The sequence below is a fragment of the Pteronotus mesoamericanus genome, unplaced genomic scaffold (genome assembly GCF_021234165.1).
Source record: "Pteronotus mesoamericanus isolate MK-2021 breed Mesoamerican mustached bat unplaced genomic scaffold, CSHL_Meso_final contig_230, whole genome shotgun sequence".
Taxonomy (NCBI): domain Eukaryota; kingdom Metazoa; phylum Chordata; class Mammalia; order Chiroptera; family Mormoopidae; genus Pteronotus; species Pteronotus mesoamericanus.
In genome coordinates, this window is record NW_026555096.1 from 1,482,228 (window position 1) to 1,502,012 (window position 19,785).

Consider the following 19,785-nt stretch of genomic DNA (forward strand, 5'->3'; position numbering starts at 1 on the left):
AAACTAATACAGCTCCTTTTACTCCAAATAATGCCTAGCAGTGAGATAGTCTAGACTCTGCCTCTGACATTTCAGAGAGATAACAAATGTTGACTAGAGTTTATGGGGAGAATTTCTTCTTTAGGTTGTATGGAGAGAGATAAGGCCACTTTGTTCAAGATCACCCTGTCACCACAGAACCATTGGTCCAAGCTCTCAGGACAGTGCTGGCAGCAATCTGGGCCCATAGCAGGGGTGCCTGGAGGGCAATCCTGACCACATCCTGTTCACCTGCTCACCTTTATGCTATTGGGAGCTACACCAGGACTTGCCAGGAGGTTCCTACAGTTGGGCTTCACATGGGTCACAGGCAATCTAATCAACACCAACCCCTCCCCTCTCTCTTAGGTTAGGCTCTCATAGATGTGGCCACTGTGGGTGAAAATAGGCCTTATTTCTTTCGTTAGTCTTTTCTCAGCCAACAATTCTCAGCAGCTGCTCCACTCTAGGCCCTGTGCTAGCCCTATGGCCTTAAAGATGATGAGGGCACACAGTTTGCACTCCAAGAACTTAAAAATATACCCAGAGAGATAAATAAGACAATTATGCTCCCATGGCAGGGGCCAGGCAGCTGTGGCCACTCAGGGTCATAGCCAGGCTGGGGAGAGATTGGCAGGCATTCAGAGGGGCAGTGTTCCTAAAGTACAGGAGAAAGCTCAAGAACCACATAGATGTTTGACTGTAAGTCTTTAGAGAACACACATTTATTATCTTAATTCCCCAGGAATTGACTTTCTCCTTTATTATTGTTCCTGATCTCATTTCTTTATTTTATTTCATGCATCCTTACCTAAAGTTATCATAAATCCCCTGGGGAATGAGTCAGATATAAATAAATACATGACATTAGGAGAAACTGGATATGATACTTCAGTAATACCAAGCCAGCAGCTGAACCACAGGTATATGGTTACAACTATCCCTTTGAACCCAAAAGGACTCCTCTCTTACCACCAATCTTTCCTCACATCCTCCTTCTCTTCCTCCTCTGAGTCTCAGCTCAAACTTCTCTGAGAAGCCTGACTTAGGCCTGCCTTATTCTGGGCCCTCTTTGAGCCTTACACCTCTTGTTATATTGTAGTTGTCTCACCAGCTTAGAAGGTGGGTCTGGCAGGCCACTGATTGTGACTTTTCTTGTCATTATCCCTTGGTCTTCACCAAAGGGTCTGGGATATGGTAGGAAATCAATGAATCAGTGTAGAATGCTGAAGGAAGGACTGTTCAGAGCAGAAATGGCATTTAGTAGATGAAAGATATAGATAGATAGATAGATAGATAGATAGATAGATAGATAGATATAGATATAGATATCTATATATATTCCAATGGAATCATAAACATAGGGGTATTTTTTGGTCTCTTAGAGAACTTTGATCATGCTTGACAGCTGGCTCTGTTCCCCCTCCTCCTGGACCACACTTCCATTTAATCTCTGCATTCCACCCACATGAGCCTCTCTTTCAGTTCTCAAATATACAAACTCATGACCATCCTCGAGACTTGACACAAGGTGGGCCTTTCTTAGGAGCTCTCACCCTCAGAGGCTGGATGACTGCTCCTCCCTCTCAGCTTCCTTGTCACTTCTTTGGAGAGGTCTTCTGTGACCTGCTGACTGAGAGTGGTCACAAGGTAGACTGCAGCCCATGTTCAATTTCCTTCAGATGATGTCACACTCTGATATTTTCTCCCCTAATCCCTTTGTTTACACTCTGTTTCCCCAGAGACCAGAGGCTTCATCTGCACTCCAGTCCATACATAGGTCCTAGCATGGAAGTCCAAGAGTCAGAGCCACTGCAGCAAGCACTTGGACACGTGCTTGTTGAATGGCACCTTTGTTACACAAGGACCTCAGCCACACCCTTTATTACTCCCAGTTACACTCATACATAAATTAGCACCCAAGGGCTCTGAGCTTTACCCTCAGGTCAGCCAAGACTGTGTCCCCACTCTTTCCCCTCCATAACCAGTCTCCCTTCTTTGTATGGACAAAGAGCAAAGATTTCACCAACCCCTATCAACAATAGCAAAGAGAAAGAAACTTCAGAACTTTCTGTTCTGAGACTTTGAAAGAATTTTTTAATTAACCAAAATTGTTTCTCATAATAGATGGGTCCCAGGGCGAGAGTGCACTGTAGCTTGCGCGGCAGGCGCCTGGCGGCCAAGTGGTGCAAGGGGGGCCTTGCGGGTTGTGAATGGCAGCAGCGCCTCAGGAGGGCCTCAGCCTGATTCTCCATGCCATGACCATCTGCCGTTTCATTATTTATGTAGTTGGGAACACTTCTGTCTGTGAACTCTAAAGCATTTTTTGCACTGATGAATATGTTAAGTATACAACTTTGGAGGAATAAACAAAAGTATGTTTCTTCCACCCATAAGTCATATCAAAAAAAATTTTTTAAGCATTTCCTGTGATGATGATACCTTCCCCTAATCACAAGGTTAGTTTTGAGAATGCAGGTATACCTAACATAATGAAATCTAATACGCAAAAATTTGAACCTCAAAAAAAAAATTCCTGGGTATAATTAGCCTTTAAAGTAAAGGACTATACTCAGTTTTCAAAAGGATTCAACCCAAGATTCATCTGTTTTAGCTTACAAAATCTTGATCATTTTTCAGAACCCCATTTACAGTGGTTCTTTTTATATTCTATCTAACTAGGGAGATAAATAACCAGACAACAAGGACTCTTTAAACATAAAGACCATGTGTTATTCATTTCTGTATTCTTATCAAGAAATGCTATGTCTAGTCAAAATTCATTTGTTGTTGAATTGCATATGATACAGTATTTCTATACATTAAAATATTGTAGGTTGTGCTGTAGACTTGAACCTTAGGTTACTTTGAAATATTCCCCAATGACAGTTATCATATATGGCATATAAACATAGTTTGCCTGATTTGTTAATAAAATAAAATAAAATATTATAGGATATAGAAGACAGAAAATCAGTAAAAAATTAACAGAAGGAAATGAGAAGTTCTAGTTAACCTTTTCAGACTAGACATTTCTATTGAGTAGAAGTCTTTGGGGAAGGAACTAAGCATCTATATCCCTAAGAAGTTTTGAAAACATGACTTAGATTCAATGTGTCTCTCAATGGACAGTGACTGTGACCTTACATTGAGAATATTGTATTGATGCATAGAACTTGCGTAACTTGATGCCTGTTCTCTTGGAGGGGATTCAAGCTATCATCTTGCTGCAAAAGAAAACAACTTTAATCTCATTTGTTATGAGGCCAAATGCTCAAAAGAATGTTCAAGGAGGTAGCTCTGAGCCGCTCTCCCAAGGCAGAGCTCATGGAGTCATGAACTTTTGTGAAGCACAGTGGTGGAGCCATGCCTTAGTGCCAGTTGTAGGTGAGGAAGTGTATAACTAGCAGGAGGAAAAACTACAAGCAACCCATGGGATGAAATGAGTTCTGTCAGTATTGACTATTCATTCCTTGTGTGGATTTTGCATTCTTGTAAGTGATGATATAGTAGACCACGTTTTAAGATAAGTTTTAAGAGTAAACAGTTGAGTGGAAAATTCTGGTAGAGGAAATCCCATCAACTAGCTAAGGTAGGTACTTGCTGTGTGTCAGAATAAGGTTGCCATCCTCTGATTTTATCAGCAGGATCCCTTGGTCAGTGAAGGGTATCTGCTAACCTAGCCATGGTCTTATGCATGAATTAGTAAAAGGAGCTTCTCTGATGGGAAAAATGAGAATAAGGAACCCTTCTTCTAGTGGATACAGACCGTACTACAACTCACTGCTTACTAGCAGAGCTCAGACAGAAGTCAGGAGGACCCAGACCATAAACTTCCCATCTCTGTGTGAGCCCTGTGCAGGGGCCCTTTCCTCTACATGAGGCCAGCAATCACTGAAGCCCAGCCAGCTCCACAACCACCACTAGTCACTGTGCAAAGATGCCTGCCCCCTGCTTAAACCAAGAGTCCAGCCTCTCTTTGGTTGGACTATGGGGATATCTGTCTATACCCACAGTGATAGGCAGTTAGTAGTTCAGTTGGCTCTAGGCAGGGCCAGAGCATAAGGAACAGGTTTTCTTAGGCTATTGTATTCTCTCTGTATTTATCTGAAATCTTGTTCACATAAAACTGGTAGGCCTAGAACTGGCACCACCTAAGTCCACCTTTGGAAAAATCGTCCAAGAAGAGGTTGAAGAGGTTCAATATCATGAGTAGAACCTTTCCTCCTTATGGGGCAGGTGACATCAGCACAATGCTCAAACGGCCCAGGGGTCTTCATGCCAGAAGATGGCAGAGGTGGGCATCACATCCACTGAGCTCTCACAACAAACTGTAAGCTGCCGTAGAAGATGGGCATCCGAGGATTCAGTTAGGATTGTTGGAAGAATAAAAATTCTGGGGCTTTGAGCACTGTGGTTTCTATCTTGGAAGCTCCTTTCCAGAAAATGTGATGTTTCATGAAAGATTCTAATCTGATGAGGTGATTATATTTAGCACTACAACATGCTCACCCAAGTTGTAGTATGTCATCAGAAATCAAGAGGCTACACTAAAAAAGGGGAAAAATGTGAACTTGCAACCAAGGACATTGGACCACAAGTTCGATCTTTGCAGCTTCTCTCTTTCCTGTGCGTGTCACCTGCTCTCAGCAAGTCATTGATTACATTCTCCAAACCTAACCTGACAGAAAGGACACATTAAAAGATTTTCCCTAAGATGCTTTTAAAGGGTAAACACACTTGAGAATTTAAGTTGCAGGATTTTGGGGGGAAAATATGTTATAACATGTTTAACACAAAGAATGTAAACATAAGTTAACATATTAAGTAAAATGATCAAATAATAACAAAAGCACAAAGCACAGTAGCAAATATACCAACTAAACACCCTGTGTCACATTGTGCCATAACCTTGCTATGATGCAAAAACATCAAACAACAGAATGGCAACTTTAATATACACCCCTAATAGCAAAATGTCTGGTGTTACTGAAGAAAAAAAAAACAAAAACTATATTGCTCTAAGCAGTTTTGAAATGAATATCTGATTCAAAACTTCCCCTGTGCATATAATTGCATGCTAATTTACATTTTAATTACTTCCTAAGAAATCAAAAGCATTTGTTGACAGTAGAACATAATGTCAACTTCACAGTGCACTGTTGGTGAATGCTTAATGAACTTAATTAGATAATTAGTGATGTTAATTATCCTTCTATTACAAAGATAAAGATGTCTCACAAATGATGCACTTGGTAAAGAAACATCACTAAAGGTATCAGTGTTTGCTTTGCTCATTTACTTCTATTTTTCAAATTCCTATAACTGGCACTTGTGATAGACTAGTAATATTTATACTTCCTTCAAATGAAAAAAGAAAGCCACTGGGTCCATCAGGCTGTAACTGTGCTTCCCCATTATTCTGAATACTAACACTGTGTTGGTAATGCTGCTTCTTCTTCAAATCTTCTGCTGTCAGGACCTATCGACTGTGTTCAGTTATGGTGTAGAGCTCCTTGTTCAAAGAAGCACCTTCCCACTCACTTCTCACTGATGTGATGGGCAGGTTCTAACATCAGTTGTTTGCCGAATGCTCTGTGTGTATGTGTGTGTGCATGCATCTGTGTGTGATCAAGGGAAGGGAGGAAATGAGAGAGGGCCCTGGTTGAGTGCCCAGACTACCAGAAGAAAGCCTTAAGGGCTAATGTACCCCTTTTTGCTGCCTGCCTCTCTGCATATCCCACCTCTGCCCCAGGATACCGCACTGCTGTGAGAAAGTCAATTCTGAGAGCAGTGTTGGAGCACAGCTGCCTGCAAGACCAACAGTTTAAGTGAGAAAGGAAACTTCAGAGGTTTAAGAAAAGATATTATTGGACTTAATAATTTTTCTCTTTCTTGCCCCCAAATCCCACCACAACCAAAGCATAATGAAAGTTCTTTCCGGAAATGACCCTAGTCCAGACACACCACAAAGAGCTGTAAGGCCAGGCTGAGCAGAATGGCATTATTTTTAGGGTCAGTTATCTCAGGAAAAGCACTAAGAGAAAAATAAGTCATTTGCAGCCTTGCTCACTACAATTAAGGAAACCATGACTACATCAGCAGGGTAGTTTACAGTTTTCAAAGTCTTTTGTTAAAATCACACTTTCATTTGTTTGTGAGTGTTTTATTCATCGAACAGCTAATTACTTGCTGGTGTTTAATTACTTGCTCACAAGACTTTTCCCACCACAGAACACAAATTGCGATTTTTCATACAGTTTGTGACTTCAGGTTTTCTGAATCACTCTTCTCTTTTCCATAGTTTTTAATTGTCTCGCCAGCCCACTTCTTGCCTGATTTGCTGACAGAGGTTGCCTTCTCTGCGCCTTTTCTGTGCCAGTGAGAACGGATTGTCAAGGTCTCACCTCTCTCAGTTCTCTTGCCCCTTCAATTTGAGAAGTCCTCATGTGTCTTAATTTCACCCAAACTTTAGCCACCTGCTTTGAAACATTTCTCTTACAGGCATATTCACCTCCTGTGAAATTTCTCTCCCTTGGCCACAAACAGCATGTTGAATTTACTACAAGTTTAAGTAAAAGTATTCCATGTGACAACCTTCTAAATTTCAGATTTTAAAAATTTCTACAACCTCTTATAGAAGTTCAACTCTGGCTCTTTTTACAGAACCTCTCTGAGAATTCTAACTTTTGTTTTCACAACTGTATTCTTACTTTTTCAGCTGTTACCCAAGGCTCTTTGGCTTACTTCCCTCCCATTCACTTCAAAGCCCTTTGCTTTCTATTTTCACATCTCCTCAGCCCAGGCTCTCCTGAGTCATGAGCTCTTTTCCCAGCCAAGCGCACTCTGAGGCTTCCTCCTCCAGTGCCGTTCACCCAGTGAACACTGAACTCACAAGCACCGGTGTCCCCCATCAGACCTCACCCTCCTTCCTGAAACAGGGGCATGAGTTTCAGTGAGGCTCCCCACACCTTCAGCCTCAGCAAGACCATCATCGTTCAGCAGCAGGGGACAAATACAAACACACTGAAAAGACTGACCAGAAATTGCTGGATCACCCCAACACAGTGACTGCCAAAGCCTTCTAATTCTGCCCATTTGTTTTCTTTCCTGCAATTTTTATTTGGGTTTCATGATTTCTTTAAAGAAAAAATCAAGTATTCAGAAACATTTGTGCATGTAATGATATGATGTCTGGGATGTTGCTTCAAAATTATTTTGTGCAGAGGAGAAAGTGGGTAGTGATGGGGATGAAACAAGATTGGTAATGAGTTGATAGTGTGGAAATGATGGATAGATATGTGGGAATTCGTTTTATTATTTTCTCTACTTCTGTATATATTTGAATTTTAAACAATGATTTTTAAAAGAGATAATGGGTAAAGTGCTCAGAATGAATGGTCAAAATGTCCTGTCCCTGCCAGGGACCCAAGCCAGTACTGCTCTTTATATAGCTATCACTCAGCTAGGCTAAGCCAACATCTCTGCCAGGGACATGGCAGGACACTGGCTGGGAGTGGGACACAGTGGGCTTGTGAACATGTTCAGAAAAGTAGCCAATAACAGATCTGCAGTCATCTGCCTGCAGAGGCGTCCAGTCTCAGAGATCTTCAAGGCCGCCATGTGCGGGTACTGCTGGCCTTACAGGTGTATGGGTGAGAAGGGGGCTTGCCCGAAAGCACCCTTTTGAGGGCCTTGGGGCAAATGTCCAGTGCTTTAGTGTCCCTGACCAGGCAGACATAGAATTCAGTGTGTCACTCTCTGGCTTTTAGTACCTTCCCATCTATTTCTGTTACTTCCCATATAGCCCTTGCTTCTCTACAGGGGCCATTTACACTTTGAAAACAGCAACTGAAATCTTGCTCAACTATCTCCAAAAGCCATGAAACATGAAAGACATGGCCTGGCCCTGTTCCACGAGGTTTGCTCCTCTATAAGCCCCTAATTTTTGCTCCAGTGGGGCCCACCTGGCCCCTGCATGAGACAATATTTAGTTGATCCTAGAAGAAAAGTTGGGTGAAATCCAACTGACATTTTGCCAGACAAGACATAGGTCAGGCAGCTGCACCCACCCAGAGGGGCTCCCACTGCACTCTCAACCTTCCCCCTTTGGCTTGTTCCTCTCTGTTCTCTGCTGAGCCAATGGAACCACCTCTCATGCCTGGACACCCCTAGATCTCACAGCCTAGTTCCTTTGTGTTTTGGGGCCCCCTTTTTCTCACCTCAGCCTTGGTTAAAAAGAATTCTCTGGTGTTTTCTGACCACTGCTCTGGTCACTGTTGCTGTGACCCCCATTGTGTCCTGCCTGAATGAAAATGCCCATAGTCCCCAGATTGGCTCCGATCTCAAGGTCCCTAACCTGCAATATAACCTGTACATACAGAAACATTACACTCTCCTGGCTCAGCCCCCACTTATGGGCCATGACACACCCAACCTGACCTCATGCTCATCCTGCCACTTACCACACCCCTGATCACCCATCACACCCTCAATCACCCCTCTGCTCTGTCAAGGCCCAGGAGCCACTCATCTGCTCAGCCTCATCCCAGCCAGTCCCCAGCTCCCACATCCAGCATATCCATTTCTATTTGCTAATGCTTTAAAGAAATATGATGACAGATACACTTTATATTTTGAAATAATTTTGGATTTACAGAAAAGTTCTAAAGATACTACAGAGAATTCTTGTCAAGCCCTTACCTGGTTTCTCATGTTAACATTATTTTAACTGACACCATCACCATGGTGTGTCTGTCAAAACTAAGAAACCAACATTGGATGTTGATGTTTATTCAACTTGGTTTTAAACGAAAAAGTCTGACACCAAGCAGGTAAGCAAAGACACAATGACTGCTGTGAAGAGAGAGGGCTGACCACATTGCGGGGGAAGGATGAAGTGGCTTCCAGGACACCCTGAGTTGGCTTGATGGCCTTGAGGGAGCCCAAGATCCCAACCTCTGTCCAACAGGCTGACACTACAGCCTTCACCCTAGTAGAGACCATGACTTTACAGCTGGATCCCAGAAGGGACTCTGAAGGATGTTAAGGGAAAGAAAAAGAAGAAACTGCACCTACCATATCATTCTTGCCTCAAAGTCTCGCCTGCCAAGAAGGAAACATTTTCTACTAAAGATGAAGGTAGGTAAAAGGAATTAGGACTTGTACACTGTGAGTCTGGCTCCAAGGAACAATTTATCAGTGCTGCAGAGCTGTCAGAGGCTGACATGATAAGGAATAACACCAAATGAATAATGTTTCCTCCAAAACCAACTCCTTTAATTACAAGCCTCTCCTTTCCAGAAGAGAGACAGAAGATGCAGAAACACCAATTTCATGCACTCGTGCCTGAATAATGTCTCCATGCTGCTCTTTCCAGATGGCGACCTTCTCACTGGAGGGACTAATGATGTGGGCATATTTAGGGGAAAACCAATAACGGAGTCTTTAACCTTCAACAACAAAAAGTGTGTTGTACAAAATGTTCCTTGGGATACATTAGAAAATATCAATTACATTGCTCACTGAGGTGTAATCAGCTGTAATAATCAAAATTAATTTTTAAAAATAATTAAACAGACCCCAGGGCAAATAGTTGATGCTCTTATCCTATGACATCACAGTATACATATGTACCTGAGAAGTTGTGCCTTCTGTCAGCAACAAAGGCATCTTGTGAGGATGCGTGATGGATGTGGGGTCTGAGGCTGGTGAGTTCTACCTCAGCCAAAGGATGGGGAGTTCCATGCAGTTTCCTATACATTCTTTAAGAAACTTCTATGTAACAGGGACTGTGTCCATCCCAGACTGAGGTACTGGAATAGGGTGCTGCTAAGCGAAGATGTAGTTAATTTTCAAAATTAAAACATAATCCACTTTGCTTCAAAAATAATTTGACTATAAAAATCCACAGGCTATTAGTTTGTAGAGAGGATAAACAAAACACATTTAAGAATAAACAAGTGGGGCTCAAATAGGAAGAAGAAGTCAGGGGCAAGGATACTTGCACATACATGTGTGTGTGCAAGTGTACATGTGTTTTGCAGAAGTTTATCCCACAAGGTATGTTCAGTTACAAGAATTGGGTTATGCATGTCTCTCCAAGCTCCTAAGTGCCCAGGTCAAAGAGGAAAACAGCAATGACAGAGTCCTGCTGGTCATAAATTGCTGTAGAAAAGCACAGATCTTCTAGAGAATAACAACTGAGGGTGCTGTCCCTGGTGGCTGTCCTCTCTCCACTTTAGTCCAGACACACTGGCTGTTGCTGCCCTAGGACATCCCCACACATGCCTGTCTTGGTGCCTTGGCCTGACAGTCCTCTATGCCTGACCACTCTTTCCTGGAGAGTAACAAGGCATATGTCCTTCCTTGTTTCTCTACTCCAATGACTCCTGTCAGAGAGGGCATCTGACCACCTCACGTAAATAGCCTGACACCTCTCTCGCCATCCTCTCCAGCCACCCTGTTCTATTTTTCCTCGTTGCAATTAGCATTTCCTATGTTTATTGTCAATCTTCACTCCCTAGAAAGCAGCCTCCATTAAATTAGAGAATAGATTAGTTTTCCTCTCTCCTATAACTTCAGTGCTTAGAGCAGGATGCAGAGTCAGCACTTAATGAGTGTTGAGTAAATGAATGAATGAATGATACCTCGGTTGACGTAGAAATGTCTTCAACAGCTTGCCTTCACCAAAAAACAGAATCAATTTCAAATATTCTTTTTTCCAGATCTCTCAATGAGTAAAGAGTGAACTGTGACAAGCCATTTATGAACCTATGTGATCCAAAAATTGCAGCCTATTCAAGCTTTATTCAGATGAGCTGGTTTCTCAACTCATCTCTCTAGGACTTGAAGGCATCTCAGCTGAGGCAATGACAGTGACCTGGAAGGGAGTGTGGCACTGGCAAGAGGCAGCATCAATAGCCTGTAAAGGTTCCCATAAAATTGATGTCCATACCCAGCATCCCAGCCATCCCTTCCTTAGCTCCAAGACAGACAGGCCTGACCTCCCATGGGCAGTGCTGACTTGGTCAAAGAGTAGAAGCTCCAGGGTGAAGCCAAAGGAAGAGGGGTGGGATACCTCCTGCCACAAATATCATTGGTCAAGCAAAAGTGCATAGGCAAGTAGGGATGCCCCAGCTACCAGGGATCAGTACAGTAACAGTCTGTGTGGAATGTTCATTCCCTTGGTATAGAAAGCTATACCATAAAAGAGATCCAAGATGGCTGCAGAGTAGCTGGAAGCTCCATTCTCTTGCTCCTTGACCTGGACTGGTCTTGCAGCTAAACTATAGGGCAATCAACTCTAAAATCCAGTGAAGAGTGAGTGGCAGCATGTGCAAGTGATTGCGTATGCAGATGAGAGTGTGGAGCATGTGCGTGAGTGGGCAAGAGCCTGCCCAACTGCAGGGCACTCAGAAGCAGGCAGCCCAGGCTCTCCTAGTGGAGCAACTGCTGCCACCACTGCCTAAACTGGCATTTCTGGCTGAGTAGGCTTGGGGAGGCTGCAGAATGGCTCAGGAGCTGCGAGCTCTGGGGACAGAGAGAGTCAGCCTGGGAGGTGCTAGCTACAGAAAGAGTGCAGTGGGAGTAGGCCCAGATGAAGTTGAGAACCTCTGGAGGGAGCAGGGACAGCACCTCACCATTGCCCCATGTTATAGTAATGCTGTAGGACTATTCCCAGAGCTACCTGGGAGAGAGCCACAGAGAAACTTTATCTAAAACTCTTGGAGGCTCTGGCAGGTGGTAGTCAGCCCTGACCTACAGAGACCATGATTTCTGGGGAGGGGGAGCATGTGGAGAACAGGCCACTCCAGGGCTTGGTGCTGCAGTATGCGGGCCACACAGAAACTCTTTTAAAAGGGGACCTGAGGCGAGATTTGAGACTCAGCAGGGACCTGGTGCTCATACATGCATGTGTGTGTAGCAGCTCTCCTAACAAAGAACTCTCAGAGGAATACAGTCACACTGAAGGGACTGTGGGACCCAACCCAGCATGACTGGCAGCAGCGGACTGGGCATGATTGAGAGTCTGGGCCCAAGCCTCCAGCAAGAGAGCCGCAGGCTAGGGGCTGGATGCCAGGACCTGATCAGCTGAGACTTGCTGCAGCCAGGCAGGTCCCCAGGCAGACAGACGAGCCCAACTCCGACCTGCAGGATTACATACTCTGCAGATCAGGGTGGCCTAGCTCAGGAGCACCCTGCTGGGTCCGTCTCCACAAGGGAAGGAATTAAAAGCAGGCTATATGAAGCAGAGGATCAAATCAGCGAGCTGGAGGACAAGGAGCCCAAAGAAAGCAACAAAATGAAAAAAGACGCAAAAGGAATGAAAAGGATTTAAAGGAGCTGCAGGACAACATGAAACATAATAATATTTGTATCATAGGGATACCAAAAGGAGAAGAGGAGGGGCAAGGGATAGAAAATCTATTTGAAAAAGAAATAACAGAAAACTTCCCTAAGTTATTGAGGGAAAAGTCATGCAAGTCCAGGAAGCACATAGGGTCCCAATCAAGTGAACCCAAATAGGCCCACTCCAAGACACATCATAATTAGAATGGCAAAATTCAAAGACAAAGAGAGAATCTTAAAAACAGAAATGGAGAAACAGCTAGCAACATACAAGGTAGCTCCCATAAGGATATCAGCTGATTTCTCAACAGAAATACCCCAAGCCAGAAGGGGATGGCAAGAAGTATTCCAAGTAGTGAAAAGCGAAGGCCTACAACCAAGACTACTCTACCCAGCAAGGCTCTCAATTAAAATGGAAGGCAAAATAAGGAATTCATCAGACAAAAAAAAAAAAGGCTAAAAGAATACATCACTACCAAGAGATGCTAAAAGGATTACTTTAGAGAGATGAAGAAAAAGAGAGAGAAAGGGAGAAAGAGAGGAACACAGAAACGAATGGGAAAAAAATGGCAATGACTAAGTACCTATCAATAGTAACCTTAAATATAAATGGATTAAATGCTCCAATCACAAGATATAGGGTAGCTAAATGAATAAGAAAACATGACCCACATAAATGCTGTCTACAAGAGACACGTATCAGAACAAAAGATCTACACAGACTGAAAGTGAAGGGATGGAAAAAAATATTCCAAGCAAATGAACATGAACAAAAAGCTGGGGCAACAGTACTTAATGTTAGATATATCAGACAAATATATTTCAAAACAAAGGCCAGAAAAAGAGACAAAGAAGGACACTACATAATACTTAAGGGAGTAATCCATCAAAAAGAGATAACCCTTGTAAACATATATGCACCAAACATAGTAGCTCATGAATATATAAGGGAAATCTTGGAGGACTTCAACAAAGATATCAACAGCAACACATTCATGATAGGGGATTTTAACTCTCCATTGTCAACAATGGATAGATCTTCCAATCAAAGAATCAAAAAGGGTAATGTGGCATTGAACAACACTCTAGATGAAATGGACCTAACTGATATATACTGAATCTTTCACCCCAAAGAAGCAAAATATACATTCTTTTCAAGTGCTCATGAAACATTTTCAAAGAAAGACCACACAGAAGGACACAAAACAAACCTCAACATATTCAAGAATTTTGAAATCATAACAAGCATCTTCTCAAATCACAATGGCTTGAAACTAGAACCAACCTCAAGGAAAATACTCAAAAACATTCAAATACATGGACTCTGAATAACATATTATTAAATAAGGAATGGGTAGACAATATGATCAAGAAGAAATCAAAAAGTATCTGGAACAAATGAAAATGAACACACAACAGCCCAAAACCTATGGGACACAGCGAAGGCAATGCTGAGAGCAAAGTTCATATAAATACAGGCCTATCTAGAGAAGATAGAAAATTCTCAAATAAACAACCTAACCCTGCATCTACAAGAACAACAAGAACAACAACAAACAAAGACCAGAGCAAGTAGAAGGAAGGAAACAATGAAGATCAGGGCAGCATTAAATGACATAGAGACTACAAGAACATTTCAAAGGATCAATAAATCCAGGATCTGGTTGTTTGAAAAGATAAACAAAATAGACAAGCTTTAAACAGACTCATCAAGAAAAAAAGAGAGGGGACCCAAATAAATAAAATGAGAAAAAAATGAGAAGTTACAACAAATACCACAGAATTACAAAGGATTTTAAGAAATTACTATGCACAACTAAATGCCAAGAAATTGGACAACCTGGGAAAAATAGAAAAATTTCTAGAAACATACAGTGTTCCAAAACTGAATCAAAAAGAAGCAGAAAGCCCGAATAAACCAAAAATAACTAGTGAAATTGAGGGAATAATCAACAAACTCCCAGCACACAAAAGCCCTGGGCCGGAGGGCTTCACAGGTGAATTTTACCAAACACTTAAGGAAAAACTAACTCCTCTCCCTCTCAAACTAGTCTAAAAATATTCAGGGAGAGGGAACACACCCAATCTCTTTTTAGGAGGCCAGTATCATCCTAATTCCAAAACCAGGTAAAGACACAACAAAGAAAGAAAACATAGGCCAATATCCCTGATGAACATAGATGCTAAAATCCTCAACAGAACACTAGCAATCCAGATTCAGACATACATTAAAAAGATCATACACAGTGATCAAGTTGAATTCATCCCAGGGATGCAAGGATGGTACGATTTTCACAAATCAAATCAATAAATATAATACACCACATTTAAAAAATGAAGGAAAATATCACATTATCATACCAATAGATGATGAAAAATCATTTGATATAATCCAGCACCCATTTATGATAAAAACACTCAGTAAAGTGGGAATAAAGGGAGCATACCTCAACGTAGTAACAGCCATATATGAAAAACCTAAAGCCAACATTATACTCAATAGGATAAAATTAAAAGCTTTCCCTTTAAGATCAGGAACAAGATAAGACTGCCCACTCTCACTACTCTTATTCAACATAGTACTGGAAGTCCTAGCCTCAGAAATCAGACAAGAAAAAGAAATAAAAGGCATCCAAATTGAAAAGAAGGAAATAAAACTGTCATTGTTTGCAGATAACATGATAGTGTACATAGAAAACCCTATAGCCCCCACCAAAAAACTACTTGACCTAATAAGAGTATTTGGCAAAACAGCACAATACAGAGTCAATATTCAGAAACTGACGGCATTTGTGTACACCAACAATGAAATATCAGAAAGAGAAACTAGGAAAAAAATTTCATTTACTATAGCAACAAGAAAAATAAAGTACCTAGGAATGAATTTAGCCAAGGAAGTAAAAGACCTGTACTCGGAAAACTATAGAATACTGAAGAAAGAAATTAAGGAAGATACAAATAAATGTAAGCATATACTGTGTTCATGGATTGGAAGAATTAACATCATTAAAATGCCCAAACAACCGAAAGCAATCTATAGATTCAATGCAATTCCTAGTAAAATACCAATGGCATATTTCACAGATCTAGCATAAATATTTCAAAAATTTATGTGGAACCAAAAAAGACTCTGGATAGCCTCAGGAATATTGAGAGAAAAGAACAAAAGAGGAAGGCTCACAAGGCCCCATATCAAACTATAGTACAAGGCCACTGTAATCAAAACAGTCTGGCATAACAACAGACACATAGATCAGTGGAACAGAATAGAGCGCCCAGAAATAAAGCCATGTCTCTATCATGGTCAATTAATATTTGACAAAGGAGGCATGAGCATAAAGATAGCCTCTTCAATAAATGGTGTGCGGAGGACTGGACTGATACCTGCAAAAAAAAAAAAAATGAAACTAGACCATCAACTTACACCATACTCCAGAATAAACTCAAAATAGATAAAATACTTAAATATAAGTCATGACACTATAAAAGTCCTAGAGGAGAACATAAGCAGGAAAATTTCAGATATCCCATGCAGCAATATTTTTGCTGATGTATCTCCTAGGACAAGAGAAATAAAGGAAAAAATAAACAAATGGGGTTATATCAAACTAAAATCCTTCTGCATGGCTAAAGAAACCATCATCAAAATGAAAAGGGAACCAACTGTATGGGAGAACATATTTGCCAATGATATATTGGACAAGGGTTTGATCTCCAAAGTACATAAAGAACTCATATGACACAGCACCAGGAAGACAAACAATCCGATTAAAAAAATAGGTAAAAGATACGAGTACACACTACTCCAGGGGGGTCATACAGATGGTCCATATACATATGAAAAAATGCTCAACATCAGTAGCCATTAGAGAGATAAAAATTAAAGTCACAATGAGGTATCACCTCACACAGGTCAGAATAGCCATCATAAACAAGTCAACAAACAACAAGTGCTGGTGAGGTTGTGGAGAAAGCGGACTCTAGTGCACTGTTGGTGGGAATGCAGACTGGTGCAGCCACTGTGTAAAACAGTATGGCATTTCCTCAAAAAATTAAAAATGGAACTGCCTTTTGACCTGGCAATTCCACTGTTTGGATTATACCCTAAGATTCCTGAAACACCAATTCAAAGAGTGTATGCATCCCAATGTTCACAGCAGCACTATTTACAATAAATAGCCAAGTGCTAGAAACAGCCGTGCCCAACAGTAAATGAGTGGATTAAAAACCTGTGGTATGTTAACACAATGGAATACTATGCAGCAGGAATAAAGAAGGAACTTCTACCTTTTACAATAGCATGGATGGAAGTGGAAAATATTATGCTAAGTGAAATAAGCCAGTTGGTAAAAGACAAATACCATATGATCTCACCTATAAGAGGAATCTAAAGAACAAAATAAACTAATGAACAAAATATAACCACAGGCATAGAAACATGGAACCAACTGAAAGTGATCAGAGGGAAAGGGGGAGAGGGATAATGGTAGAAAGAGGGGGAAGGGAGGAGGGGACCTGACAAAGAACATGTATGAATGACTCACGAACATGAACAGTGTGGGAATTAACTGTGGGAATGGGGAACGGGATCGGTGGAGGAGGGCAAAGGGGGAAAAATTGGGACAACTGAAACAGAATATTTCCATATATTCTAGTGTAAACAGAGCACATTCTCAGTTGTGTGCTCAGGAATTGAAGCTCTGAGAGGCTATGAAAGACATGGCAGTACAGAGGTAGGAAATAATACCTTCACTTTGCCACTTCCTGGCTGCAAATCCCTTGACATTTTTTTTTTTTTTTAGATTCAGTTTCCTCATCTATAAAATGGAGCTCATAATAGCTGTGTGATGCAGCTGATACAAAATCTAAGTTATTCACTCATTTGCTCAGCCAGCAAGTCTGTCTGCACACTTACCCAGCAGTGTCTTCCACAAAACCAAGTGCTCAGGACACAGCCTATGCTAATTCTGAACCAGGAGGCAAGCCAGACCAGGAAAGCTCATTTCCTGTCCTCCCTTCTGTGGTTAGGCTCTTTCTCCATATGTACTGAGGCCTCTGGTTTTGGAAGCTTAGAACAAAGAAATTCTCTTAACCTTAGTTGCCTGGGTGGTTGCAGGAAGCCCTTCATTCTTTTCTTCTTCCCAATATGTGATAACAGTGCATTAGTCATTGATCACAGTGGACACACAGGGACAGCAGGGCCCAGATTCTGAGCAGGTGATATTTGTTGAAGTCAAGCCCAATTTCCAAAGTTAAATGGGCAGAGAGCTCAAATCATGTTCTGTGTCTACCAACCAACTAATCTACCTCCCTGGGGAGCCCTTTCTCAGTTTCTCACAGTTATTTGTCCCAGTGTGGATGTAAAGAGATAAAGATTCAGGGAAGGTAAGTAAACTGCCCATAGCCTCCTGACCCTAAGGCTATATCCATTCAATGATCATAGTCTGCCTCTGAAGATAAGTCAGTGACCCACACATTAAAACATATGACAGATTGTGTTTTCCAAAAAGAGCCTACATGCTCTTGCAGAACCTTGCCAGGTCCTCCCCAAACAGAGTATATTTCCATGTCCTTGAACCTGGGCAGAACTTTGTGCCTATCTCAACCCAAAGAACACAGCAGAGGCAAGGTCATGGAAGGCAAGGCAATGTGGCTTCTGCCTAGTTCATTCTCATTCTCTCTCTCTCTCTCTCTAGCTCTCGCGCTCTCTCTCCTTTCCTCTCTCTGGGGAAACTGGTCTTTGAAACCCCATCACCAGGTTTTAAGGAAGCCCAGGACACATGGAGAAGCTATGTATAGGTGTTCCAACCAACAGTCTCAATAAGGTATCAGACAAGAGTCAGCAGAAACCACCAGATGTGTGAGTAAAGAGTCTTCCACTGATTCTAGAACAGGCCCAGACATCTTGGAGTAAAGACACACTCCCAAACCTGCTATGCTCCAAATTCCTTACCACAGTATCCATGATCACAAAAAAATCATTGTTGGTGCCACTGAGTTTTAGGATCATTATGCAGCTTTAGGGAAATTAATTAGAAAACCCCAACATCTCAGCCCCATGTAGTCAAGAGGCTGTAACACTGCATCTCCCAATAACAGCACCAACAAAATAGCACAAGGGGAAGAAATCCCCCCTTTGCTGAGCCCACACACCCTGCTCTTAGTGAGGTACGGGCCAGTGCTCTCTGAACATATCTGACTCAAAAAGAGAATGGGTCAAGGACTGGTTTGGCTTTTAATGCCGTAATGATCACCTACTCTTGGCACTCAAGGGGAACCCATATTCACATTAAGTTAAAGCTAGCTGAAGACCTTGCTCCTCTAGATGTAGCCTCAACTGGGAAGCCACATGCATATCCTTGAAAGCTCAGAAAAACATGGAACTGGATTTGTCTAGTGACAAGAGAGAGATAAGACATGACTCAAGGGGTTTGAAGAAAATGGCTGATGCTTCTCTAAGGAAAAGGGTTCTGGGCTCACCTCTGTCTTATACTCAGGGTCCTTGGTCTGCCGCCCAGGGATCAACCTCATGGCTGAAGACAAACTTCCACTCCATGAAGTGACTTTGCTGTGGTGTCCGACATTCAAGCGACTGGCCAGAGATTTCTTCTCAGATGCTGGGGACAGAAAAACAATGACTATTAGATGAAAAAGTGAGAAAAGAACACTCACTATTTCTACAGCTGGTTTGGCTTTCAAATGGCTAGCCAGAGGCTTGAGCCTGGTGTGCCTGCCTTCAAAACGGGGAACAGCCCAGGCTACCAGCTCCTGGCTTACACTCCTAGCTCCACAGTTCACTAACTGTTGGGCAGTTAGCTAAAGTTCCTAAACCTCAGTGTTTTCATACAATAAAATGGGAATAACAGTATCTAACCTCATTGTGGTGTCATGAAAAGTAAATAAGATTATGTGTTTAAAACATAGGCCCTGAAATATAGAAAGTTTGCAAAATGTGTTTTTTTGCAAAAAGAGAGCCATTTGTAAGCTTAAGATCCATCTCACCATTTTATTTCACTATATGTATATATGAGGAGGGATCTGCCCAAAACAGAATTATCTTCTGGAGGGTGGGCCCCTTGTAGTGTAAGTTTCCCCCACTAGGTGAGTATTCTAGGAACCCATCTGTATCAGTGTATCAGCTGGTATTGTTGTTAGAGGCTGTGTTTGGCTTCAGTGAACTTTTTTTAAGACTCTTTCATTGTGTTGGCCCATTTCATGATGGGTGATATGCAAGCGCACCTGCCCACACAGCACTGAGTGTTCAGCAGTTTTTGACCAAAAATGGCATGACCCTCATGCCCCATAATCCCTATTCACCTGATCTTTCCCCGAGTGACTTTTTTGTTTGTTTCCCCAGATGAAATAAAGGGAAACATTTTGCCAATGTAGAAGTGAAACAAAAAATGGCAGAAGCAC

The 19,785-nt window shown here is 41.9% G+C and overlaps 1 protein-coding gene across 1 annotated transcript in view; it reads right to left on the bottom strand.

Annotated features, from left to right (window-relative positions):
• Nucleotides 1-19,785, bottom strand: part of WDFY4 (WDFY family member 4) — a 328,638-nt gene that overhangs the window by 133,655 nt on the left and 175,198 nt on the right. The window contains exon 39 of the mRNA XM_054572378.1: nucleotides 18,850-18,986. Within this exon, the coding sequence (XP_054428353.1) occupies nucleotides 18,850-18,986 (137 nt within the window). The remainder of the gene's footprint in view (nucleotides 1-18,849; nucleotides 18,987-19,785) is intronic.